The sequence below is a fragment of the Miniopterus natalensis genome, chromosome 6 (genome assembly GCF_054644295.1).
Source record: "Miniopterus natalensis isolate mMinNat1 chromosome 6, mMinNat1.hap1, whole genome shotgun sequence".
NCBI lineage: Eukaryota > Metazoa > Chordata > Mammalia > Chiroptera > Miniopteridae > Miniopterus > Miniopterus natalensis.
Window position 1 is genome coordinate 36,687,181 of NC_142086.1, and position 27,988 is coordinate 36,715,168.

At 39.4% G+C, this 27,988-nt stretch overlaps 1 protein-coding gene and 1 long non-coding RNA gene across 2 annotated transcripts; one reads left to right on the top strand and one right to left on the bottom strand.

Moving 5' to 3' along the window:
* Positions 1 to 2,021: 2,021 nt before the first annotated feature.
* On the bottom strand, positions 2,022 to 2,877 carry LOC148092884 (uncharacterized). The gene is made up of 2 exons (XR_015714667.1): positions 2,798 to 2,877; positions 2,022 to 2,389 (listed from the first exon to the last, which is right to left on the bottom strand). It is a non-coding gene; the product is annotated as an uncharacterized LOC148092884 (long non-coding RNA).
* CD200 (CD200 molecule) lies at positions 2,588 to 27,979 on the top strand. The gene is made up of 6 exons (XM_087818159.1): positions 2,588 to 2,629; positions 13,818 to 13,899; positions 17,071 to 17,391; positions 19,695 to 19,967; positions 21,508 to 21,615; positions 26,700 to 27,979. The coding sequence occupies exons 1-6, from the start codon at positions 2,618 to 2,620 to the stop codon at positions 26,705 to 26,707; spliced, it is 804 nt and encodes a 267-aa protein (XP_087674285.1). The 5' UTR covers positions 2,588 to 2,617; the 3' UTR covers positions 26,708 to 27,979.
* The last annotated feature ends 9 nt before the right edge of the window (positions 27,980 to 27,988 follow it).

The following is a 27,988-nucleotide window of genomic DNA, read 5'->3' on the forward strand; positions in this document are numbered from 1 at the left end:
GTTTATAATAGCTAAGATCTGGAAACAGCCCAAGTGCCCATCAGTAGATGAGTGGATAAAAAAGCTGTGGGAGATTTACACCATGGAATACTACGCAGCTGTAAAGAAGAAGAATCTCGTACCCTTTGGGACAGTATGGATGGACCTGGAGAAAATTATGCTAAGTGAAATAAGCCAGGCAGAGAAAGACAAACATCACATGATCTCGCTTATACGTAGAATCTAAAGAACTTAATAAACTGATGAACAGATTAGATTCAATGACATGGAAGCATGGATCAGACTGACGAATGTCAGAGGGATGAAGGAGGGCGGGTGGGTGGAGGGGGAGAGAGTAACCAAAGAATTTATATGCATATATGCACAACCCAAGGGCACGGACAATGGTGCAGAGAGGGACTGGGGAGGGGGATGGGACAGGGTGGAATGGGTCATTGGGGAGAAAAAGGGACATCTGTAATATTTTAAACAAAAATAAAATTTAAAAATTATTAAAAAAAAATTATATGCCCCAAAATGGATAATCTAGAAGAAATGGATAGAGTCCTAGAAACATACAACCTACCAAGGCTAAATCATGAAAAAGTAAAACGTCTGGATATACATCCAAAGAAACCCAAAACACTAAATTGAAAGAATATATGCACCTTATGTTTACTGTGACAACTAAAATATGGAAGCAACCCAAATACCCATCAATAGTCGAGTGGATAAAAAAGTGGTGATACATATATACATATTACTCGGCCATAAAAAGAATGAAATCTTACCATTTGCAACAACATGGATGGACCTAGAGGGTATCGTGCTAAGTGAAGTAAGTCAGACAAAGAATAGCGTGGAATCCAAAGAACAAAATAAACTGACCAACAGAATAGAAACAAACTCATAGATACAGAGAACAGACTTACATTTGTCAGAGGAAAGGGTGTTTGGGGGACTGAGTGAAAAAGGTAAAAGGATTAAGAAGTACAAATCAGCAGTTACAAAATCGTCAAGGGGACGTAAAGTACAGCATAGGGAATATAGTTAATAATATTGTAGTAACTATGTATTAGACATATTGAGGGGATCACTTTGTAAGTTACATAAATATCTAACCACTGTGCTGTACACCTGAACCTAATGTAATATTGAATGTCAACTGTTGCTGAAGAAAATATATATATATATATATAACTCTGTAGCCATATTTATAAAAGACAAAGTGGAATTCAAAGTTCTTTTTACCTCCCCAACACTTTGAAAATTTAACTCACAGCCCTCTGGCATACAGCACTGCCTTGTGACCTTTAATGTCACTTTGATTCTCTTTCCTTTGTGTCTCTCTCTTCATTTTTTGAAGCTTTTAGAATTTTCTTTTTCAAATACATGTATATTTTAAAATATATCTTTATTGATTTCAGAGAGAGGAAGGGAGAGGGAGAGGGAGAGGGAGAGAGAAACGTCAGTGATGAGTCATTGATAGGCTGCCACCTGCAGGCCCCCTACCCTGGACTGAGCTGCAACGGGGGGCCTGTGCCAGGACCGGGAATAGAACCTTGATCTCCTCGATCCTAGGTCCATGCCAGGCTCGTTTTCATTTTCTTGATTTCATCATTTGAATTTCCCTATAAGTTGGCTTTCTGTTACATATCCTGTTTGGCATTCCATGAGATGAACATTTTATTAATCTTTTTTTTTTTTAAGAGTTAAGAACTCTGGCCCGCATGGCTCAGCAGTTGAGCGTGGGCCTAGGATCCAGGAGATCCAGGTTCCATCCCAGGTCAGGGCACATGCCAGGGTTGTGGGCTCCATCCCCAGTCTGGGGTGTCCAGGAGGCAGCCGATCAATGGTTCTCTCATCATTGATTTTCTATCTCTCTCCCTCCTCTTTCCTCTCTTTGAAATCAATAAAGATATATTTTTTAAAAAAGAGTTAAGAACTCTGGAACTTGTTAAAATAAGAATTCTTATCATCAATACAAGTGGAAGAAAATTCCTCACTTTTTAAAGAAAAAAAAGGGTCACATCATGAAAGGGGAGCTTATTACAGAATTTATTGCTTCAATAATTGATCCTACATAAAAATAAAGGCAAGGAGGGGATAAATGGTGATGAAAAAAGTAAAATAAAATAAAACAAAAAGAAAAATTTAATTTAAAAATGTATATGTTTTTTAAAAAAATGTTTTCTGGTTAAATGCAGCTTCAAAATCGTTTTTCATTTTTAGAGGTAACAGTTGAGGAAACAGTAACAATTTCCAAAAAGAATCGATTCCGAACATGCCCACTCACCACTGCGACAGCCATTCTTGCTAAGGCAGTTTATTCTGGTCTCTGCCCGCCCCTTTGTTTTTTAAATGAAATGGGGGAGGGGCGGTGAGTCTTTTTCTTCCCAAAAGCGCATCTCTGAAAAATACCAAGTGGTATGAAGATGGAAAAGGATGATTAATAAAAGTATTGGCGGCTGAATTGGAAATCCCACCTGCCCACATCTCTGCGCCCGCCATCGCGGGTGGGAGGAGCGGCTGCGAGTCGGCGGTGGGCAGCCGCGCGGGAGCTGCTGCGCGCTCGGGCCGGCGCGAGACCCCCTGGGCGTCCCGGGCGCGGGGCCACCCTGCTCGGCCGGCGGCGAGGATGGAGAGGCGGGTGAGCGGGGCCGGGCAGGGGCCGGAGGGCGCGGGGTGGGCGACGCGGCACCGGTGGCCCGGGCGGCGGCGGCGGCGGCGGCGGCGGGCTGCGTGCGCCCGGCTGCCGCTCGCACCGCCCTGCTCTGGAGCCGGGCTTTCTCCCGGCGCTTTCGTCTCGGAGCTTCACCTTTCCCAAAAGAGAATGTCGCCTCCCAAAGGGTGGCCTCCAGGCTCTTGACTTTCTGGTTCTCTGGTTCGACGCCTTTGGGGAAAAAAGGGTGCTGCCACGTTGGGGCTGCGGAGATGCGTGCCGCGAAACCTTTGTCTTCATGGGAGCGCAGCTGGGACGCGCCGCTGGGCTCCTCTGGCGGCGGGCGGCTCCCGGCTCTGGCTGGAAGTCTAGGAAAACGCTTTCTGTTTTCCACCGCCCCTCGGAGGGGCCAGCGGGTGCTGTCTGGCTCCCTGTTGACACCAACAGCTGGGGTGGGGGCTGCAGAATTCAGGGCTCCAGGAGCGCTGGCAGCCTCCTGGATGCTCTGGTTTCTTTCCCAGCCTCTGGGCCTTTGCTAGGGAAGCCATGAAGGATCCGATAAATCAGCGTTAAAAACCCTGCGCATCTAGGAGAAACAGACATTTTGTGTATTCAGGATCTGTGTATCTGACACGAAACGGAGGGGGAAAGGTGCAATTGCATTGGTATACTTTATTAAAAAAATAAAATTATAATGAATAAAAATTAAAATCCAAATCCAAGTCATGCATCAAGGTAATTTTTTTTTTTTTCTCCCATATATAGTTTATTGGCAAGACCACACGCCCAGTTATTTTGGTACCTTTCTTAACAAAGAAGAATGTTCTTAACAAAGAACTGATGTTCACTGTGTGCCAGATGCACTTAATCTTCACCTGAGTACACAAATAAATAGCAGAGATGTTAATATTTGACTACATGTTGGATCAGGATTTGGATGCAGGAAATTTCAGGAAAAGAAATATGAATAGGGGCAGTGTAGCTGCCAGGTGGGCAGCTGTCAGGTAAGACCGCAGCCTCTGTGAAACCTGGCCCCCCTGGCGAGGGGTGGAAGTGGACTTCCTCATTTCTATTGTACAACCTGCGTCTGATTTGACTAATGAATTTTTTAGGTACCTAACACATATTGGCATTTACTGTATCTTAAACTCTGTATTAAGAGCCTTAAATGCACAATTCTCGTAGTAACCCAGAGAGAGAACACCGTTTATTTTTTACCCTCCTCAATATTAGCTGTTGTATTTTTAAAAAATTATTGTTGATATTCAGTATTATTTTATATTTGTTTAAAGTGTAGAGCATGGTAGTTAGACATTTATATACCTTATGAAGCGATCCCCCTGATAATTCCAGTATACACCCGGCACCGTACATAATTATTTTAGTATTACTGACTGTATTCCCTATGGTATACTTTACAGCCCCATGACTATTTCGTAACTGCCAATTTGTACTTTATCCTTTCATCGTTTTCATCCAAACCCCAACCCTCCTCCCCTCAAAACCATCAGTCTATCTTCTGTATCTATGAGTCTGTTTCTGATTGGTTCCTCAGTTAATTTTGTTCTTAGATTCCACATATAAATGAAATCATATGGCACTGATTTCACTTAGCATGATACCCTCTAGGTCCATCCACACTGTTGCAAATGGTAAGATTTCTTTCTTTTTATGGCCGAGTAATATGTATATAAGTACCACCACTTTTTATCCACTTGACTATTGATGGGCACTTGGGTTGCTTCCATATTTTGGCTGTTGCTTATAATGTTGCAATAAACATAGAGGTGCATATATTCAGATTTCTTCAGATATATTTCTTCAGAAGTGAATCACAGGGGTCATAAGGCAGTTTCATTTTTAATTTTTTTAACTGAAACTCCATACTGTTTTTCATAGTGTCCGCATCAATCTGCTTTCCCACCAATAGTGCACGAGGATTCCCTTTTCTCCACATTCTCACCAACGCTTGTTTTTTGTTGATTTATTGATGATAGCCATTCTGACTTGTGTGAGGCGATAGATCATTGTGGTTTTATTTTTTTATTATTCCATTATTGTTTTTTAATCCTCACCTGAGGACATGCTTAGAGAGGAACAGAGAGAGAGAGAGAGAGAGAGAGACACTCATGTGAGAACGAAATATCTGTTGTTTGCCTTCTGTAGGTTCCGTGACTGGTGATCAAACCTAAAACCCAGGAATGTGTCCTGCCTGAGAATGGAACCAGCAACCCTTCTGTGTATGAGTCAGTGCTCAATCAACTGAGCCACTCTGCGAGGCAAAAATAATGTGTTTTTTAAAAAAATTGATTATAGAGAGAGAGGAAAGGAGAGGGAGAGAGACCTTGACTGAGCAGGGATCTCGCCCATAGTCTGGACATGTGCCCTGACCTGGAAAAGAACCGATGATCCTTCAGTGCAGGGAATGATGCTCAATTCACTGAGCCGCACTGGCCAGGTCTTAATTAGCATTTCTTTGACGCCTAGTGACATTGAACATCTTTTCATATGTCTATTGGGCATCTGTATCCCATTTGGAGAAGTGTGTATTCAGGTCCTCTGCCCACTTTTTAATTGGATTATTTGTTTTGGTGTTAAATTGTATGAGTTTTTATAAATTTTGGATATTAACCCTTTATCGACTGTATCATTGGTGAATATGTTCTCCCATTTAGTAGGTTATCTTTTCATTTTGTTGATGGTTTCTTTTGCAGAAACTTTTTAGTTTGATGTAGTCTGATTTATTTTTTCTTTTGTTTTCCTTGCCCTAGGAGATATATCAGAAAAAAGTATTACTAAGAGCAGTGTCAGAGAGTTTACTGCATATGTTTTCTTTTAGGAGTTTTATGGTTTCAAGTCTTACATTTAAATCTCTAATCCATTTTGAGTTGATTCTTGTGTCTGGTGTAAGAAGATGGTCTAATTTCACTTTTTTGCATGTATATATTTAATTTTCCTAACATCATTTATTGAAAAGGCTGTCTTTACCCCCATTGTATATCCTTGCCTTCTTTTTTGTACATTAATGGACCATATAGGTGTGGGCTTATTCAGGGCTCTCTTCTGTTCCAGCGATCTATATGTCTGTTTTTATGACAGTAGCTTGCTGTTTGGATTACTATAGCCTTGTAGTATAGTTGATATCAGGTAGCATGATACCTCCAACTTTGTTCTTCTTTCTCAAGATTGCTGTGACTATTCAGGGTCATTTGTGGTTTCATAGAAATTTTTGGAATATTCGTTCTAGTTCTGTGAAATGACATTGGTATTTTGATAGAAATTGTGTTGAATCTATAGATTCCTTTTGGTAGTATGAACATTTTTTAAATGTTGATTATTTCCTATCCATGAGCATGATATATGCTTCCATTTATTTGTTTCTTCAATTTCCTTCTTCAATGTCTTAAACTTTTCCAAGTACAGGTCTTTTACTTCCTTGGTTAATTTATTCGTAGGTTTTTTTTTATGTAATTGTAAATGAGATTATTTTCTTAATTTTTCTTTTGAATAGTTCATTATTAGTGTAGAAAATGCAACAGATTTCTGGATATTAATTTTGTATCCTGCTACTGTACTGAATTCATTTATCAGTTCTAGTTGTTTTGGGGTATAATCTTTAGGATTCTCTCTATATATTATTATGTCTACAAATAATGACAGTTTTACTTCTTTCTTTCCAATTTGGATGCCTTTTATTTCTTTTTCTTGTCTGATTACTGTGGCTAGGTATTCCGATGTTGTGTTGAATAAAAGTGGTGAAAGTGGACGACATTGTCTTGGCACTGATCTTAGGGAAAACACTTTTAGCTTTTCTCCATTGAGTATGATGTTAGTTGTGGGTTGTCATATATTATTATGTTGAGGTATGTTTCTTAAGTTCCCACTTTGCTTAGAGTTTTTATCATAAATGGATGCTACATTTTGTCAAATGTTTTTTCTGCATGTATTGAAATAATCATAGGATTTTTATCCTTCATCTTGTTTGTGTGGTGTTTTATGTTCATTGATTTACAAATGTTTAACCTACCTTGCATTCCAGGAATAAATGTCACTTGATCATGGTGTGTGGTCTTTTCAATGTATTGCTGAAATTGATTTGCTAATATTTTGTTGAATATTTTTGCATCTATGTTCTTCAGGGATATTAGCCTATAATTTTCTTTGCTTGTGATGTCTTTGCCTGGTTTGGAATCAGGGTAATGTGGCCTTGTAAAATGAGCTTGGAGCCTTCTTTTCTCTTAAATTTTTTGGGATAGTTTGAGAAGATTAGGCGTTGATTTTTCTTTGAATATTTGATAAAACTCACCTGTGAAGCAATACAGTCAAGAACTTTTGGGGTTTTTTCTGGAGTTTTTTAAATTACAGATTCAATTTCATTGGTACTAATTGGTCTGTTAAGATTTTCTCTTTTCTCTTTATTCAGTCTTGGAAAATTGTATGTTTCTGGGAATTTATCCATCTCTTCCAGATTGTTCAATTTGTTGGCATATAATTGTTTGTAGCATTTTCTTATAATCCTTTGTATTTCTGTAGTTACAGTTTTCACTTCTCATTTGTTTCTGATTTTATTTGAGTCTTCTCTCTTGTTTTGTTTTTGAGTCTAGTTAAAGGTTTATCAGTCTTGTTTACCTTTTCTTATTTTGTATTATATTTAGACTCTATTTCATTTATTTCTACTTGATCTTTATTATGTCCTTCCGTCTACTCATTTTGGGTTTTGTTTGCTGTCCTTTTTCTAGATTCTTTAGGTATAAGGTTAGGTTGTTTATTTGAGATTTTTCTTGTGTCCTGAGGTAGGCTTATATTACTATGAGTTTTCGTCTTAGGACCGCTTTCCCTGTGTACCATATATTTTGGGTTGCTGTGTTTTCATTTTCATTTTTTCTCAAGGTATCTTTTGATTTCTTCTTTAATCTTGTTAATCCATTCATTGTTTAGTAGCATGTTATTTAGTCCTCATGTGTTTGTGTGTTTTCAGTTTTCTTCTTATAATTGATTTCTAGTATTATACCATTGTGGTCAAAGATGCTTGATATGATTTCCAACTTCTTAAATTTATTGAGACTTGTTTTGTGGCCTATCATGTGGTCTATCCTGGAAAATGTTTTATGTCCACTTGAAAAGAATGCATATTCTGTTGCTTTGGAGTAAAATGCTCTAAAAATATCAATTAAATCCATCTAGTCTCGTGTCATTTAAGGCCAGTGTTTTCTTGTTGATTTCCTGTCTGGAAGATTTATCCATTGATGTCAAGGGGGTATTAAATTCCACTACTATGTCAGTATTACTGTTGATCTCTCCCTTTATGTCTACCAGTATTTGCTTTATACATTTAGGTGCTCCTATGTTGGGTGCACAAATGTTTACAAGGGTTATATCTTGCAGTTGGATTGCTCCCTTTATCGTTATTTAATGTCCTTCTTTGCCTCTTATTACAGCCTTTGTTTTAAAGTCTATTTTATCTGATGTAACTGTTGCTGCCCCAGGTTTTTTTTGGTCTCCATTTGCTTGAAATATTTTTTTCCAACCTTTTCAGTCTGTATGGGTCTCTTCTTCTGAGGTGGGTCTCTTGTAGGCAGCATATGTATGGGTCTTATTTTGTTATCTATTCAGCTACCTGGATATTTTTGATTGGAACATTTAAGCCATTTACACTTAATTATTAATACTTACATATCTATTGCCATTTTATGCTTTATAATATGATCCTTTTTTACCAATATGTTTTTATTGATTTCAGAGAGAAGAAGGGAGAGGTAGAGAGAGATAAAAACATCAATGATAAGAGAATCATCGATCAGCTACCTCCTGCATGCGCCCTACAGGGGATTGGGTCCCATCCCCGGCATGTGCCCTGACTGGGAATCAAACCTGGACCTCCAGGTTCATGGGTCTGTGCTCAACCACTGAGCCACACAGGCTGGGCATAACTATGATCCTTTTTGGTTCCTTTTCTTTGTTCTTAAAAAAGCCCCTTTAACAATTCTTGTAATACTGGTGTGTTGGTGATAAACTCCTTTAGCTTTTTCTTGTCTCGGGAGCTTTTTATTTCTCTCTCAGTTTTAATGATAGCTTTGCTGTGTAGAGCAATCTTGGTTGTAGGCCCTTGCTTTTCTTCACTCTGAATATTTCATGCCAATCCCTTCTGATCTGAAAAGTTTCCGTTGAGAAATCAGCTGATAGTCTTATGGGAGCTCACTTGTAAGTAACTAATTGTCTTTCTCTTGCTGCTTTTAAGGTTCTCTCTTTGTCTTTAACCTTTGCCATTTTAATTATAATAATGTTGGTGTGGGCCTCTTTGGGGTCATCTTGTTTGGGACTTTCTGCATTTCCTGGATTTGTATATCTATTGCTTTCACCAGGTGAGGAAAATTTCCAGTCATCATTTCTTTAAATAGGTTCTCAATCCCTTGCTCTTTCTTTATTCTGGTATCCCTATGGTGCTAATGTTGTGCTTCATGTTGTCCTAGAGGTTCCTTCAACTATCTTCATTTATTTTTAAATTATTTTTTCTTTTTGCTTGTCTGAATGGGTGTTTTCTGCTACCTTGTCTTCCAAATTGCTGATTCAGTCCTCTGCATCTAATCCATTGATTCCTTCTAGTGTATTCTTCACTTCAGTTCTTGTATTCTTCATCTCTGACTTGTTTTTTATGGCTTCTGTGTGTGTGTTTTTATGCTTACTATATCTTTGTTGATGTTCTCACTAAGTTTCTTTTCTATTTCTTTTTTTTAAAAATATATCTTTATTGATTTCAGAGAGAGGAAAGGAGAGGGAGAGAGAGACTTGGAAACATCAATGATGAGAGAGTCATTGATCGAGCCCGCAACCCGGGCATGTGCCTTGACTGGGAATCGAGCCCCAATCGCCTGGATCCCAGGTCGATGCTCAACCGCTGAGCCACGCCCAGCTGGGCTCACTAAGTTTCTTGAGCAACCTTACAACCAGCGTTTTGAACTCTGTATCTGGTAGTTTGTTTGCCTCCATTTTATTTAGTTCTTTTTCTGGAGATTTCTCATGTTATTTCATTTGGGACATGTTTTTTTGTCTTCCCATTTTGGCTGCTGCTTTGTGTTTGTTACTATATGTTGGATAGATCTGCTACATTTCCCATTCTTGGCAGGTTGCCTCATGTAGTAGGTGTCCTGTGGGGCCCAGTGTTCAGTCTCCCTGATCACCTGAGCCTGGTGCTCCAGGAATATCCCTTCTGTGGGTGGCATGTGCCCTGTTGTAGTAGATCCTTGATTGCTGTTGGTACGTCAGTGGGTGTGATTGACCCTCAGGCTGACTGTCTATGGGGATTGGCCACCACCACAGCATATAAGATGCTGTGCAGGGGCTGACCCTATGGACCAGGATTCGACTCAGTAGGGTCTGGTGCTGGCCGAGACTACCCTTTGGTTATGTTACTTGTGAAGCTAATTGGATGGTGCTCTGTTGTGGTCTGAAACCATCCATTGGGTGTGTTGGTTCTGGGGCTTCTTGGGGGGTTGAGCTTTGGTGCAGCTCAGTGTCAGACTCTGCGTGTGACCAGCTGGGGCTACCTATTAAGAGCTACAAAACTATCCCCACTTGGTACTGTCTGTGCAGAGCCTGGATGTGTGTAAGAGAGACCGTGCTGTGAACTTAGGCTTGCACCAGTATGGAGCCCAAAGTCAACTTAACAAAAGGCCAAGGCAACCTAAGACCTGCTCCTGCCTACCATTTGCCCTAAGGTTCAGCTGCTGAAAGAACCTAGGGCAGGCCCTAGCCAGGTTTGCTCAGTGGTTAGAGAATCGGCCTACAGGCTGAAGGGTCCTGGGTTCGATTCTGGCCAAGGGACTTACCTCTGTTGCAGGCTCCAGCCCCAGGCAGGGCAGGTGCAGGAGGCAGCCAGTTGATGCCTCTCTCTCACATAGATGTTTCTTTCCCTCTCTCTCCCTTCCACTCTCTCTTTTAAAAAAAGCAATGGAGAAAATATCCTCAAGTGAGGATTAAAAAAAACACCTCAGAAGGAAGTATGCAAATTGCTGAGATGGGATCTCAGGGAATCACGGAATCACCAGGGTGGTGTGAGTGGTGTTCACCAGGTTAATACAGATTCAAAATAGTTCAAATTTGGTGCCAGTGTTGAACCTGAGACTATCCAGCAAAAGCCACCACCTATCTGGGCCTGCAGACCTTTGCAGTGGGGTGGGGTCCCAGGGAGTTATCAGGGTGGAGCTAGTGGAGTTCAGCAGACCGATACAGAATCAAATTTGACTGTGTGGGGAAGAGGGCTCAACACATAGACAATGGTTGGTGTCTTTCCAGCCCTTACCCTGAAACTGCACAACTCAGTTTGTCTCTGTATGTCTCTGGAACCCACCTACCCCCATCCCCATCCCAGCCACTGTCCCTCTGCAGGAGCCCAAGGTGAGTGCGTGTAAGTGAGACTGTGTGCAGGCCCTAGAAGACACCCAGGTTTCTAGCACCCTTTCATCTTACCTGGATGGAGGGAATCTCTGCTGATTTTCATAACCAGATGTTATATGGGCTTCTCTTCTCAACACTGGTGTTTTGATCTGAGGAGTCCAGTATGAGGCTGAGACCCCTTGCACCTCAGGGGAGATCTCTGCAGCTGAGATACCTCTCTGGGTTCTCAAATACCACAAGTGGGTGTAGGACCAGCCTGTTTTGCATCTCCGCCCCTCCTACCAGTCTCAGCATGGCTGCTTCTTTATATCCTTAGTTATAGAATTTCTGTTCAGCTGGTTCAGATGGTTCTCCAGGTTGATTGTTCTATAATTTAGTTGTAATTTTGGTGTGATCATGGGAGGAGGCAAGTACAGCATCATCCTACTCTGCCATCTTGACCAAAACTCCAGCATCAACATTTATTTAGTGATTATTTGTGTCAGTCACTATTCTAGGAGCTTTACATACAATACTTCATTTAGTCTTTTTACTATTATTTTTCCTGCATCTTAGAGAGTTAAAAGCATTTGTCCTAGCTCACACATCTAGTATTTCTGCTATCCTCAGCTCAAGTCAGCCAGAGTACATATGTGTATACTTAATAGCTAGGCTTTCCTTATAATTCCCTTTGCCTCAATTGTTGTGTCTTTGTTTCTCAAACATTGCTGGCTGCCACTTCACACATCTTGTGTTTTGGTGTGTGTCTGCTTTCTCTGTGGTCCGAAAACAGGTATTCCCTATGACAGCCAATTCATTCTGCATTTCTCATCTCCACCTTTGCTAAAACTTGGATTTCCACATGAGAGAGTCATCATGCTTTAAAAAAAAAAAAGTGGTGTGGAATTAAAATGTCAAAGAAGACATTTTAGTTTCTGAAACCAAAGTTTTAAAATAGCAAGAGCCTAAGCATTTGAGTTTTTAAAAGCCTAAGTGCTAAAAGACCAAGAACATATATTTATTCCAGAAAGAGTTAATGGGAGGAATGGAAGGTGGTGGAGCAACCAGCTTTCTGACCCTAAAGAAAATAAATATTTTTTATTCTGGGAGAGCAAAGAGGGATCAACTAATGTCTAGGTTCAGACACCAGTTTATATTCTGGAAAGGAGACCCTGTATCCATCCCCTAAGAGTAGGGAATTCAGGAAGATGGTAAATATACCTTACAAGTAGATGTTAAAATCTAAGAACAGAAAGCCCCTGTACCTTGCTTTCCTGGGGGCAGGGCTTAGGGACTGTGGATAGGATACAGTAAAACAGAGGTGGATAGATACATGGGAGTCTAGGCAGAAAACCTTGCAGAATTTCCCTTTGCCTAGCACAAGAAGAATCCAGGAGCACGGAATCAGAACATGTGAAAGAACCAGAGAGAATACCTTGTAAGCACAGAATTTAATTGCACAGAGATCGATGACCTGGATAATTTGGGAACACAGCAACCTTAGGGAATGCCAGCATGGATAGGCATTTGTTACCAAGGATTAGTAGCCTTGTCCCAAGGCTTGGCATTATGTAAGCCCTCAGAAATATAGATGCAATGCCAGAGATTGGGACAATCGTGTAGTGTTGGGTTTGCCAGAGTTGAACTGAAAAAGATAATGCGACATTGAAATTAAGTCTCTATTTCTAATTGGAATGAACTTCAGTTAAAAAAAAAAAATACAAAAAATGCACATTTCTTACATACTTTTATTGTAGAAAAATTTATAAATATAGAAAAAAATGTAAGGAAAAGTTACGTTTCTTGCCTATACCCTTTATAATGAACACCTACATGTAGACCAAGTGAAGAGATCCATGCGGCTACTGCACAAGAAATTATTCTGTCTACATTCTGCCCACATATTATAGCAAAATGATACCTAGAATAACGCTCCCTTAAATACCAACAGGATTTATAAAAAAGCAAGAATTTATGCCAGACATTTGAAAATAAAACAATAAAGAAAAAAATACAGCCGTTACTGGGTTTTTAGTTTTAATTTTTATCCATTGTCAATCCCCACCCAAGGATATTTTTCCCATTGCTTTTCAGAGCGAGTGGAAGGAAGAGAGAGAAAGAAAGAAAGAGAGAGAGAGGAGAGAAACATGGATGTGAGAGACACATCGATTACTTGCCTCCCACTCGTGCCTTGACCCGGCCGGGAATAAAGCCTGCCGTGGAGATACATGCCCTTGACTGGAATCAAACCCGCGGGCCGATGCTCTAATCTCTGAGCCAAACCAGCTAGGGCCATTACTGGTTTTTAAAAGGTACAATTTATTTAAAGTTTGCAGAATTTGCAGGAAAATCTACCTCAGCAAACTGCAAGACAGTCTCTTGTTTCTAACAGGTGGTCCCCCTGAGTTACATTTGTAATATTAACCGATGTGGATTATTTGGAAGTGGGTACTCTCTAACATTTGTAGTCTCTGTTTTCTGTGTATTCGTGGCCCTTTGTTTTCCTCAGAGATCCCATGCCTTCGGGATTCTGCTTTTGACCATGGTGGCTTTAGGAGCCAGGCCTCAAATTGCTGGGGATTGCCGCAATGGAGGCGCCTCACTGCAGCTTCCCCTTCTCATATCCTGAGTACACTCTGTTATTGCTGTTATTTTATTGTCCTTGGTTCTGCTTTCTCAAACCAAACTTCTCTGGTGTTTAAAACTTTAGCTGCAACGTTCCCTGAGATGGTGACGGGATTGAAGCTTCCTTAGCTTTGTCCACATTCAAATACCTGTTTTGTACTTTGCTCTCTGCCTTCAGGTGTTCGAGAGGTCCTTCTGTCATCTGTCTACCTACAGACTGATTTGGTTCGTGGCCGCAGTGATGCTATGTAGGGCTCGAGGTAAAGATGCTCCATTTCTCTGCATGGAGTCCAGGGGACCAGATACGACTGGAGAGCTTTGGCCACCTTTGTTTCTGCTGTGTTGGTTCATTTGCCTGCATGAATGTTGAAATGTATAATTGGATTGGGAGAGTGAGAGTGATTCTTTCTACTTTGCAAAGTATTTTTGTTTTCAAAGTGAAAGGAGACTGTTCTTTAGACACTGTTTCTGTAGATAAATTCAGGCATGAAAAAATTCTAAATTAAGATTTTTTTACATATCAGCTCAAATAACTTTTAAAACAATAATTACCTATGTTTATAAAGCTATGGGAATGCTTGGGGGAGCATGAATGAATACAACCTTTTGGGAAGGTAATCTGGTAGTAAGCCTTAAAACTGAGTGTGCCCCTCTTTTACAGAAAAACATAGAAAATAATGAAATATAGAGGTTACCTAGGTTTACATAGTCTGTTATATAAAGCATACGCCTGTGATATTCATGTATCTGCTGCATTTCCTAGTTGTCCTGGAACTTCCTCCTCTCTTCTTTTAGAGGCCACTCTTTGCTTTGCAGCTGGCCTTTTATCACCTTCTGTGATGTCTGCCTTCATAAGTGAAGGAAGGGCAGACTTCACATCACCTGCAACACAGGATTTACCAACTAACTGGGGGCATTTAAATGGGATTCTATATAAGCAGTAAAGAATTGTAAACTCTCCACTAAATGTTTTTTTTTTTTTAATATATATATGTGTGTGTGTGTGTGTGTGTGTATAAAATTGATTTTAGAGAGAGAGGAAGGGAAAGAGATAGAGCGATAGAAACATAGATGAGAAAGAAACATGGATCAGCTGCCTCCTGTGTGCCCCCTACTGAAGATTGAGCCTGAAACCCAGGCATGTGCCCTGACCGGGAATTGAACCCACAACCTCTTGGTTCATGGGTCGACACTCAACCACTGAGCCACACCATGGGCTGGGCTAAATGGTTTCTTCATAGTTAAAGAGAAAAATCAGCTAGGAAGTTAAAACTCTAGCGTTGATCCATTTCTACTCTCCATTCTAAAAGCAGCAATTTCTTCAAATCGCTAATAGGCAGAATCTCAAAAAACTTTTAGGCAGTCCCATTCCCAACAACAGGTATTGTCCTCAGAACTTTTCACATCTAGCAAGAGCCCACCTCACCAAAACTGGACTCACATAACACTTAGGGGCTCCAAATTGTATTTGTTGCTATGCCCATCTTTTTATGCCTCATGTTGAGAGAAAATTGTTTGCTTGTGCTGACTTCTTTTTTTCTAATTACACTAGCCAACATTTTATCTATATTATTAGTCTTAAAACAATAGATTATGGTGTTTTTCATTAAGTCTTCATTTTATGTACTATTTTATTTATTTTATCTTTATTAATCTCCTACTTTTTTTTGGTGGGGGGCAGGGGATGTTTAGATCTGTGTATGTATCAATTTTTCAGTCTCTCTTGTTTCCTAATAAATGAAGTTAGGGTTAAATATTTCTCTCTGAGAACCACTTTATCAGTTTCTACGGATTTTAACATATTGTATTCTCAATGTCATTTATAGTGATTTATAATTCTTGCTATTATTTCTGGTGCATTTAGTTAAAAGAAGTATGTACATTTCTAATTTTATTGCATTGTGCCCTGTGTTCAGGTCAGAGGATAGCACATTTTTTGTATCTTATTTCAAGTTCACTTTTGGAAAATGTTTCACATGTTTTTGAAGAGATTGGATATTCTCTTTTGGGTAAAAGGTTGTAAATGCATATATATATATATATATATAATTTATATATAAATATTTCTTTTTCAAATCTTTTATATTTGACTTTTTGGCTTTACTTATTTTCTTAATATATGGAAGTGAAAATTCTGAGAAAACTATACAAACTATCCCATTATGATTGTGGATTTATAAAAAAATTCTTGTAGTTTTATTAGCTTTATTTTTGAATTATTTTTTTAGGTGCATAGAGGTTCATGATTAATATATCTTATTTATATTGTTCTTTTTATTATTTTGAAAAATATATATTTGTCCCTTACAGTGTTTTTGTCTTCCAGTCTCCCTTTTCTCTTCTTTTAAAAGTCTTATTGGATCGATCCTGAAACATTTCAGGCCTTTGAATTTTTCTTTAATTTCTTCCCTATCTTTATTCCTTTGTGCTACATTCTGAAAGAATCCCATGGTCTTTCTACATGCTCATTTACTGTGGAGTGACATCCATTCTGCTACGTCAGCCAATCTGCTCCAATTTTATATTTCTCATTCTCTACATCTCTAATTTTTACTACTCACAATTCTGGCTTCTTTTTACACTTAAGATACCACATTTGTTCTTGTTCAAGTATTTATTGATTTATGAAATCTTTCTTCGCTTGGAATGAACTCTTGAATTTGTAAAGTTTGTTTTTCTTCCATTGTGTTAGCTTTCTCAGATGTTTGTTATTATATTGAGATTTCCCATGGAATAACCTATCATATCAATAAGAGTAGCCAGCATTGGAGGGGGAAAAATTATTGCCACGCCTTATACTCCGCACTGGACTCGGTGAAAATGGGAGAATGTGTAGATTGTTGTTCGGTCCCCAAAGCTCTCTGCTACCGTCACCCCCCAGAACAGTGTCCTGTTATCTCTCTCTAACTTACGTTACTGTGTTCGCCACTGCTTCCTGGGGGCAGACACCGCTATTGCTGCACCGTCCTCCCTCTTGCTTGTGTGTGGAATGTATAGGGATGTTACATCTTTTTTGTTTAAACTAATCACTCTGCCTATTGTCCATTTGCTGTCTCCTGCTCCTGGCTTCTACCTCTCTGGGAGTAATTCACTTGGTAATGCTTCTATCCTATCTGACAGTTCTCATCTTCTACCTCATTCCACCCCCTTTTCCAGCATATAGGGATTCTCCACACAATTTCTTGTCACTGAGAATTTGCCTTCTTGTTTTCCCACTCTGCTACTTTTAAAGATGGAAAAAAACATGTTTGAACATATATTTCCCTGGCACCATTAGAAATGTATGTAAATGTTTTCTTCTTTGCCTTGTTCTCTATCTTTTCTGTATTTGACTTTGAACATGCATTGTTTTTAATCAGAAAAATTTGTATTCATGTATGTATTAAATTTTAAAATATAATTATTATTTTTTTATGATTCCATGATGAAAGTGCTGACCCAAGATGAAAGAGAGCAGCTGCACAAACCTGTTTCCTTACGATGCTTTCTGGAAACTTCCGAGGAAGTCCTGATTGTGACATGGCAGAAAATGAAGGCTTCAAGCCCAGACAACATGGTCACTTTCAGCAAGGATCATGGGGTTGTGCTCCAGCCGGCCTATAAGGATAAGATGAACATAACTGAGCTGGGACTTAAGAACACAACCATTACCTTCTGGAATACCACTCTGGACGATGAGGGTTGTTACACGTGCCTCTTCAATACCTTCGGTTCTGGGAAGATTTCAGGAGTAGCCTGCCTCACCCTCTTTGGTGAGAATCTCTGACAATACATTGTCTGACTAGAAATCTTATTTTCAAGAATGTTTAGAACTTGGTGGTAGCACCTAGTTTTTCAGGATCTTAACCCCAGAAAGATTTGTTAGAAGACACTTAGCCTTTCATGTCTGTTGTAACTATGGCTATGGTTATTGGAGAGTTCATGAGGCTACACTGAATCTCTTCCTGGAGCTATCTTTTGCTCTAAGGAAGTCTGTGGTCAGCAGAAGTAAATTAAGGACCAGGTAAGGACAACCAGTTCTCCATAAACAGTGATATGATGCAGACCTGGCATTGGCATTAGCAATCATGTGACCATCGAAGAGCCCTGTCTGCTCTCTGCACACCCAAGTTAATTTGTCTGCACAGTAAGTGTGGCATAGATTATCTGTAGTGTCTCTGACAGCTTTAATATTCTTGGATGTAAAATCAGAACCCAAATGGGCTAACCTGGAACAAGTTATGGTGGTTCGTCCCATTTTGTTTCAGTGTAGCTCTCGGGTTTGATAAGGGGACATGCAGCAGAGGCTCTGCGTACTTGATGTCAACTAGAAATTTAAATGGATAATGCATTTTTTCAAAAATCCAAGAGGCTTAATTTGACAAGATTCCTTTCCTCTCAACTGACATATAGCTGAGATCAAGAATTGAGAAGTAGGAATGGGGGGTAACTTTGGAGCATGGCACACTTGGTGGTGGTTTTAGGAGGGAAAAGACAAGCTTAGACAGGGTTATTAGGAATGTTAATGTGAGAGCTTGACCACACCAGAAAAACTGGACATAGGGCAAGAGGAGGTTCAATAGATAAGAATGCAAAGGAGATATGACAACACCAAGTACAACGCACACTTATTTGGCTGTGATGAATCCCCGCTGCAGGATCTTACGTCAGGCTTCCTTCTTCATTTCTACTTCTTCCATTCTCTCTCTCTCTCTCTTTCTCTCTCTCTCTCTCTCCCCCCCTCCCTCCCCCTCTCTTTCCAACCTCTCTCCGTCTTTCCTTCCTTTCTCCCTCCCTTCATTTCCCCCCTTCCCTCCCTCCCTCCCTTTCTTCTTTCCTAGCTTCTTCCTATCTCATCTTTCTTCTTCTTTCTTCTTGTGTCATGTTTCTCATTTCTTTTTCTTTTTCTTTTCTTTCTCCTTTGCTCATCTTTTTCTCTTTCTGCTATTCCCCCTCCTTTACTCATAATCTTTTGTATTATTTTTGTCTGAAAACCAGACTCCTATGAGTCCTCTAGCTAGTAATATTGTTCTTTACTACATTGCCCTAACTTTTCCACCCATACCTAACTTTTATCTGTCATTCTTTGATACACCAGAGAGCCCTACCACCAGTCCGGCCAACCATCAGCCTTCATTTCCCTTCACTTTTATTGCTCTTTCCCAGTGCTCAAAAATGTTAATAATCTAGGCACTCTTTGGACAAGGCCACAGTTCTGTCACTTCATTTCCTCCAGCCCACTGCCACCCACCCCTCTAAGTACAGACCAGGTTTTAATTTAGCACTGGCCTCTAATTATCTTGCGGGCTACAAAGCCAACCACAGAAAGACAGTTACACATTTTGTTCAGCAGAGATAAACTGTATTCCAATGAAAATGAACTCAGTCAAGGGACTTTTAAAAAGGAACAGGGTAAAGCTGGCCTAAAAATAATGTCCTTAACTCTATCGGGTGATCCCCAAGGTCTTTCAGCTGTCATTCTGTGATTTTCTGGTTATTGGCTATGAATTCATAGTTTTTATTTTGTATAGATATTCCAAACAGGGACTTCCCAAGTTTCTCCCATGCAACTCATTTACTGGTTCAGCTCCAAGAAGAAAATTGCTAACGTTAAGCAGCAACCTCTCTATGGCCTCTCTGCTCTGAAACTGCCCTGGTGCTTCTGAGACGTGCAGGCCACTTGTATGGAGGTGCTCATTGGTGGTCATTGTCAAATTATTTGTGAGTAATGCCCAGAAAAATGCACAGATACTGCATTGCCCATGAAAAAGGAAACCAGAATCATGAGGCTCTGGACTATTTGAGAGAGAAGATATCCTCTGTCCATCCAGCTAACTCACCTAGAGACAAACTACAGAGAGGATTTTTCTCGTCACAGGCCGGTCCCCATCCTGCAGGTCAGAGGATTAGACATAGGAAGAACTGAGAAGGCCTTAGCTGGGATTGGATGTGCTACCTTATCTTTCTGGCCCCCACCATCTTATTGTAAAAATCATTCTGTCATCTCTCTGAGAATTCAAAACTCAGACCAGGTACTTAACTGATAGCAGACCATTATTATTATTTTTTGTCCCAGTACAGCCCAAAGTATTCGTTCGCTATAACCTCTCTGAAGACCACCTAAATGTCACTTGCTCTGCCAATGCCCGCCCAGCCCCTATGATCTCCTGGAAGGTCTCTATCTCAGGAATGGAAAACAGTACTGAGGTTATCACACACCCCAATGGGACCACGACTGTCATCAGCAGCCTCCACATCAAAGATCCCAAGAGTCAGATGGGGAAGGAGGTGATCTGCCAGGTGCTGCACATGGGAACTGTGACTGACTTCGGGCAAACTGTGAACAAAGGTAAGAGAAGGTGGGAAAAGATGGCTGTGGTCACACCTGTGTACACACACCCAGAAGGTGGCGAATGCTGTGCAGAACCTCTTCACCTCTTAGCAAAACACCTCATAGAGGAGAGAATGGATTAAGCCAGGGAAGGAAAACAGAGTTGTGGGAGCCAATAAAGCCAATGATAAATGGTAAATGTGGCATGGTGCCCCCATACCAAATGCTGAGATCCATGCATTCCTTTATCCTTCCAAGCTCGCATTTACTGTGTCTGTCGTGTGCCAGGCTTTGCAACAGTGAGCAAGTCTCAGGGAGTGTCTAGTCTACTAGGAAATACTGAAGCAGCTGAGCAATTGTAAAACTGCAAATTAAGTGCTTCTATAAGAAAGCCACGGTGCCCCCTGAGAGGATTGCGGGTGGGAAGGAGAGGCATCAGCTCAACTGGGGAGATCAGAGAGATTACCTAGGAGACATCTGTGCTGAAACCTTTGTGGAATCTACACTGTGGGAAAGGGGTCGATCTGAGGTGTTTGCCTCGCTTCTTTTAAAACGAACTGCCTCCTGTTTGAGACCCTTTTTGCTCTCTTGTGTTTCTAGCTAAACTGCTACCTCCAGGCCTCATGGATACAGGAGGTAAGGGTTATGGGAGAGAGCGTAAAGGGAGGAGTGATAACAGCCACAGTTTCTTTCTCTGTAGTTTTGAAGCACTATCTCTGGCCGAGGCACTCCGGAAGAAGCCTTCTAGAAAGATACTGCTGCTTTTTGTGGGGGAAGGGATTGGCATTTTGAACAATGAAACCTGAAAAAGCTCCCCATGTTTGCCTCATTGGTGCGGTGGCCTCTAAGGAATATCTCTTGTAGGCATTTCTGGAGTCCTTGAGAAAAAAAGACTAAATGAAAAAGTCAACATTTAGGTCAATTTCATCAAAAGGCTTGTGGTGTTAGATTTGGACATGTTTGAAATGAACCTCAGATTCAGCCAAGGCGGAGGGTAAATTTTCTTGAAAAACAAGAAGCTGAAAAGGCACAGGTCTCTTTTTCCAAGAATATCAAAAGTAACTTATATTACTTATAATGATTTTCCCTTTATATTTTTCTGTTTCCCTAAACTTCCTCAGTAAACATACTTTAATGGACAGTATGAATGACAAAGCATATGTGCTTTGAGGCAAATAGATCTCTGAACCAGCCTTGGTTCAACCACTCACTATGCTGATTTGGGGTTTATTTAACTTCTGAGCCTCAGTTTGTTTGTTTTTAATGTTAAATAGTCACAGTAATACCTGACTTGGAGTGTTTTCAGGACTAAATGAGATAACACATTCAAAGTTCTTATCACATAGTAACTGCATAAAACATGTTACCTATTATTATTATGTAAGTGTTTTTACAACGGTATGTCATAAATATAGACATCAGTATGTATACGTTTAAGAATAATGTTCATTGAAAGTTTAACTAATAAAAGCTCGCCACGGCTATTGCTTATCTTTATTGCCCTGAGCAGCTTCCTTTTCTGACTTTGTTTTCCCTTTTTCCCCTTCAATATCTATAGGCTTTTGGTTTTCAGTCCCACTACTCTTAAGTATTGTTTCCCTGGTAATTCTTCTGATCTTAATCTCAATCTTACTATACTGGAAACGTCATCGGACCCAAGACAGAGGTGAGTTATCACAGAAAAGTACAAAGAAAGAAACAAATGATTTCTGAATGATAATTTGGGGGTCACATGAAGATGTAAATAAGGGGATGGCAACAGTGTGTTTTTGTTTTGTTTGTTGTGTCCCAAATACATAAGTGTTAATGGTATTTTAAAATAACACTTTGGCATCATGTTCTTGCCATTGGACGTTAAACCGAATGTTTGTGTTTTTGGTTTGGCTGAGATAGTTTAAAGGCTGATCGTTTTGTAAATTGAGAGTGAGGGCTGATGAGAGGAAATGTGGAAAATGTTTCTGATGGCTCTAAAATCCTCTGATGACAAAACCGGAGAAAAACATGCTGTGTTCTTTCTATCTCTTAGTGAGAGGAACAATCTCTTCTCTTTTTATAGGATTTCACAGGCCAGCTATTCCATTGAAGAGACTGCGAAAGTGTCCAAAATGATCAATAATTAAGTAGTGCTTTCTTGTATTATACTCTCACTGGGTCTCAAACATTATAAACAACATATAAGTGAGCCGTACTTATGATAACTGTGTCATATCATTCTGCCCTTACAGACTATAAATTCCTCCCCATTCCCACCAGCATCTATCACTGTGTCTTATGTATACTAGGTGCTCAATAAACCTTCATTAAAATAGTGACTGAATAAATGAATGGGTAGAAAGGTAGATTTTCAAACCGATTTTTTAAAATTTCCTTTTTTCTTGTTGTAAATTTAGTACCACATAAATGCTAAGTCTAAAACCTTGTGAGACATTATAAAACTAAAGATGCTGTAGAACAAGAGGAGTCAGCTAGAGAGAGAGAATTAAAATTTTCTGGTTTCTGAACACAGGCATAATTTATTAAAGCTCATGCAAAACTGCTATTTATGTGAGCTGATGGGAATTTCCTAGGGTGAAGGGTGATATGGGAGTTTTCTCCATCTCAGATGACTGAAAGGGAAGAAAAGAAAATGTTGGCTTTGAGTATTATTTTAGATGTCTGTTAAGTCTCACTCGAATGCAACCTCTTTCTTGTAGTTTATGTCTCATAGATTAATATCTTTCAAGTTCTAGAGTTTTTGAACACTTAGTTTTGCATAAGACTTTTGTAAACACCAGATTCATTCTTGTGGTTTTATAAGAAAAGCAACAAATCTTGTGTCATTTACCCCTTCGTAGAAGTAGATCAGGTGTTTGTTCTGTTAGGGAAGGGAGATTGCAGATCAGCAAGCCCATGGAGCTCCTTAGCGATTTGCAGAATACCAAAAACAGAAGGCTGATTGTATTTTATCCAAACATTTTATTTTTCCTATTAGGAACTGAAGCCTAGCAGAGAAAAGTTGACTTTATGCCCTAAGATCACACAGCCAGTCAGCAGCAGGCTTAGGACTCCCTGGTCTCCTGACCTCTGCCAGAATGTTCTCCTCATGTGCCCTTGGAGTCCTGGCTTGAAAGGTGCTATTGTTATCAGCTGCACTTATCTGTGTTTGCTGTTACTGCGGTATTCTTTTGGAAAGTTTAGTAGGAATGTATAAAGTGTTCAACTTCTTTTCTAAAAGTCCCTTTTGGACAAGAATCATAATGCAATCTCTTTAAGCCCAAGGTGAATTCCACTAGCAAGGGGCATTTGCAAAAGAATTGTCTTCTCTGTTCATTAAGTCTTGGATTTTCTGAGAAATATAACTGTTTAATGCCTTATCCAGTTCCTGAAACAAAAAGAGTCAGCTTATCTCTGTGCCCAGGCCTTTTCTCATTTAAGTACAGTAGTTCCCCCTTATCTATGGAGGATACATGCCAAGAACTCCAGCGGATGAGGGAACCCGAGCACAGTACTGAATTCTGTAGATACTACATTTTTGCCTATACACACCTCTGATAAAGTTTACTTTATAAGTTAGGCACAGTAAAAGATTAGCAAAAATAAGAAAACAACGATTACAGTATACAGTAATAAAGTTGTGTGATGTGACATTATTAAGTAAAATAAGGGTTACAACAGATACCCACTCCTGCAGTTGATCTGATAACCTAGATGGCTACTAAGTTTCTAATGGGCAGGGAGTATATATAGTGTGGATATGCTGGCCAAAGGGAAAATTCACATCCAGGCGTGATAGAGTACAACTGTGTAAGATTTCATTCCACTACTGGGAACCCTGCAAAGTTTAGGTAGTAAAGGGTAAAGGGGATCAAGTATATGGTGATGGGAGGAGATTTGACTTTGGGTGGTGAACACACAGTGCAATATATAGATGATGTATCATGGAATTGTACCCTCAAACCTATATAATTTTATTAACCAATGTCACCCCAGTAAATTTCATTTAAAACCATGAATTGTTTATTTCTGCAGTTTTCTATGTTCTATTTTAGACCTCAGTTGACTGCAGGTAACTGAAACCCTGGAAAGCAAAACTGTGAATAAAATGGACTACTATAGACACCTGGCCTGTACTGAATCTGTTAAGAACTAGGAGTGCCGTTTACTGGCGATGTCTTCATGACATAAGGACAGTTCGGTTGATTTCACTGAGTGTTCAGTGGCATATTTTGAGTGCCTGGATTTTTTGTTTGGTTTCTAAAATTTTAACAACCGTATCACTTGACCCCATATGTTTAAATAGCTAGTAAAATAAAATATTGACTATGCTGGAGACTTAAATGTTCAAGGCTAAGAAAATACTAGTTTAAGACCAAAATTTAAGTTGCACAAAGTTGGAAGAAGGGGAAGAAAATCATTTTTCATTTCTTCAAGTAATAAATTCTGATTGCCAATTTGTGATAAAAGTGAATAGTCCTACCACCTTTGCTTTCCATCTTTCTTTCCTCTTACTTTTGGGGTTTCCCTCCCTCTTCCCCCCCCCCCCCCATCATCTCCTTAAGACTTAAAACTTCTGGATGGGCAGGGAAAATGTCACCAAGATTTGTGACTTGACCTGAAAAATGATGATGTAAACAGAAATAGAGGGGGAACTGAGAGTGTGTGTTTGTGTGTGTGTGTGTGTGTGCGTGCTCATGCCCATGTGTGTTCAGTCTGTGGAGAGGAGAAGAGGGATGCGTTAGTTCTTGAACTTATTGAATATAGGTAGACAAAGAATCATCTCTGTGGAGCTCATCACCAGAAAGACAAATCTGGTAGGTAAGGAAAGTCTATGAAGTAAGGTTCAACTCTTTGTACTCTTTGTTAGATAAAGTTTATTTTAGATCAAAATCATTTATTGATTGCTCACAAAAACATAAGCAGATTTATAGTTTTTGAACACGGGTAATTTCTAAAAACTGCTCTTATTTTTATAGAGAAGTTAGACTCCCTTAACTTTTATGTGGTTCTGTATGATGCCAGAGAGTATGATTTTGACTTTTCTCTTTTTCAACAGCAAGGCTGCATTCTGAAGGAAGGTGTACTGAGTTACAGGCACTTTCTCACTGCGCCATTCCTGGTAGGATTGTTGCAGCTCCTTCCCATGAGACTGCGGCAAAAAATAATAGGTTTTCAGAGAACCCTTGTTTTTTTTAATGAATCAAGTCCTTTATTACTGAAATAGAAAGTAAAAAAAAAATTAAAATTTCCCAGGGAAATTTTCCACCATTCTACAATAGTTATTTCTTTTAAACCCAGTTGCTGTCATAAATTTGTTTCTTCCACATATACTACAATCAAGTTAACCTGGGGCTAAGAATGATCTTTTATTTCTCATTAATCAACCCAAAATCATTATATGCTTCTCAGAAACAAAAACATCACTTTGAGGCAGATCATCATAGACAATCACTTAATTTCTAGAAATCTTTATTTTCAGTAGAAATTGTCTTTTGTTTCATTGAGTCAAGGCTGAACTGGAAAACAATAGAAAATGCAGACAATCATGTGAAATGCATGCTCCAAACTTCACTTTTTCTTCAAGAGCTTAGCTATTTCATGTAGAAGTGTTTTTCTGTTACCCACATTGTCTATATAATTACCTTGATTTCTTTCACTTCACAATAACCTAATCTGTAAGTGGGCCCTTTGCAGTGATATCAATGGCAATGTTAGTAAAACACTGCATCCTGGGTAGGATCATGTTACTTTCTCCTATTTTAAGCTTAATACTATGTCACATAACAGAGATGACCAATAAACAATTTGTAATGGTGAAGTTGGTGATTAGATGAAAGGACAATACAAAAAATATTTGTTTACAAAAAAAAGAAGACTCTCTGCTTTGCTAAATAATTGTATTTACGTTTCCAGATGAAGGTTGGATGAGCGGTAACCCTCATCCCTACCCCAATTTCCTCATAGTTCTCAGAAGAAATGTAATGCTTTTCTAAGAAAAGTGTTAAGCAATCTTTATTGAACACCCAGGTCAGAATTCCTGGGTTAAATCTTGCATTTCAAGGCTATTTTTTTCTATAAAATGTTACCCTTGAAGGGGTGCATATGCCACCCATCATATAAAAATGTCATGGTACAATCTGGTCACAAAGTTACTGGCTAACAGACCCTTTAGCCTGGGCATTCTTGCCTGTGCTGTTCTGTGTCTTTTGGAAATATTAGCATGGTTCAAATGTGCAGAACTTTTTCAAGATTTGATAAGAAATACTTAAGATTACACACAGTGAGAGATAGTGCCAAGATAAAATTCCAGGTCGTTTACTTCACAGCCTACGTGTTTTGTAGGGAGGCCCATGTCCTCCTAGTTTCTGTGCTAACAAGCCAGCTGCCCCTTAAAGAATCTCCATTTGTCTGCTTTGTGACCTTTCTTAACTCAATGTCCAGCAAGTTAGTATCCGCAGGAAACAAAGCTCAAAGTCTTATAGATAAAATACACATAGATAGTTTGGAATTCTCGGACATGTTCTCTTACTTGTAGTCTTAAGTGATTCTGCAAACCTTTACTTCCTAGAAATACCTATATATTCTTTTAAAGAGAATCACACTCCCCTCACATCACATTGGATCAAGAATGTCTAATTCCTTATCTTTGCTGATGAAATCTGCATGAGGAGAATTCTATGATGATTGGCCCTTCTGTTGTTTATCTTCTTAAAATCTATTAAGATAAAAATTATAAATGAGCAAAGTTAACACCTTGATCTTTCTTTTATCCAGAGCCCTAGAAGAGTCACAGAACCCTGGAAGTTATTCTCTGGTCTACTTGAATCTGACACAGGAGGAAAGCAGGACTAAAAGGTTCATTCTCCAGGGACCTATGCGAGCAAAAGAGGTAGAAGTAAAAGGCCTAAGAATTTCAAGACTTTCTACTGCCATCTAAGCTAATCAGTGCTTGTGTGAATTACAAAAGGAAGTCATTTTACCTCTCAGGTCTGTTGTAAGGATTGATTTTGTAAAGCAATGCAGTGTTGTGCTGTTGAATGGACACTGGACTTAGCATGAGGAGCCGCAGTGTGAGGCTGATTTTGGCTGAGACTGGTAGCAACCGTGTGTTAATCACTAGTCCATTAACTTCCAAGACAGCATCCAGAAAATTAAGGAGTTGGACCAGATAATTTGCTATTCTGCTCTAAAAACTGATGTAATTCCAGTAGAAAGACACGAAAAAGAGAGAAGAGAGAAGTTGGGAAGGTTAAGGACCAAAGAACTTTTCTGAGATTACCTTTTGCTTTTCTGTGGCTGTTCCATCGCTTCTTCCCTTGCTGTGCTTAGGTCCATGAGTCTGCTGCCTTGTCCCTTGATATCTAGTCCACTCCCTGCTTTCTGCTTTGCCATAGCTGGTCTCTCTAGAACCCTTGGTTTCACTGCTATTCTTCATGTATTTCTGTGACAGTTATCACATTGAAAATTGGACTGAATTTATTGTGAAACAACATGGCAACCTTAACTTTACTTGCCTATTTTTATAGCAGAATAGACATTGTTAGTCTTAGGCAGCAACTCACATTTTTTAAAAAGCATGCGTTCCTTGTCCATTTGTCTCATAATGTGACCTAGCCCTATTTTAGTCATTCGGAATTCAGACTAGTGTGTATAATGAAAATATATTATGAAACCAGGCATTTAGGTGTCCTAAATAGCAGTCGGCCAGTTCAAATGCGTTGTTCTCCTAGCTTTCTTCTCCCATGAGTTCACTCTTCATAGTAGCTAGCAGTGGATGCATGTGTGGGTGTACAATTCCCTGTGTTCTAAATATATTGTTTTAACTAGTGGAACACTTTTTGAACTCTTTAATAATCATAAGACCAAATTAGTGACTTTTTCAGTATCTTTGGCTCTCTTGTCTCTGTCCAGTGACCTAGAAACTAAAACTTAAGTTGTTTTCACTATTGAATTGGATATTTATATATTTAGTAAGCTTTTCAGATGTTATTTAATTCTGTGTTATTTCTTACATTTGTATAAGATACTGAAGAATTAAAAGTGTGAACTCTAAATATTTGGTT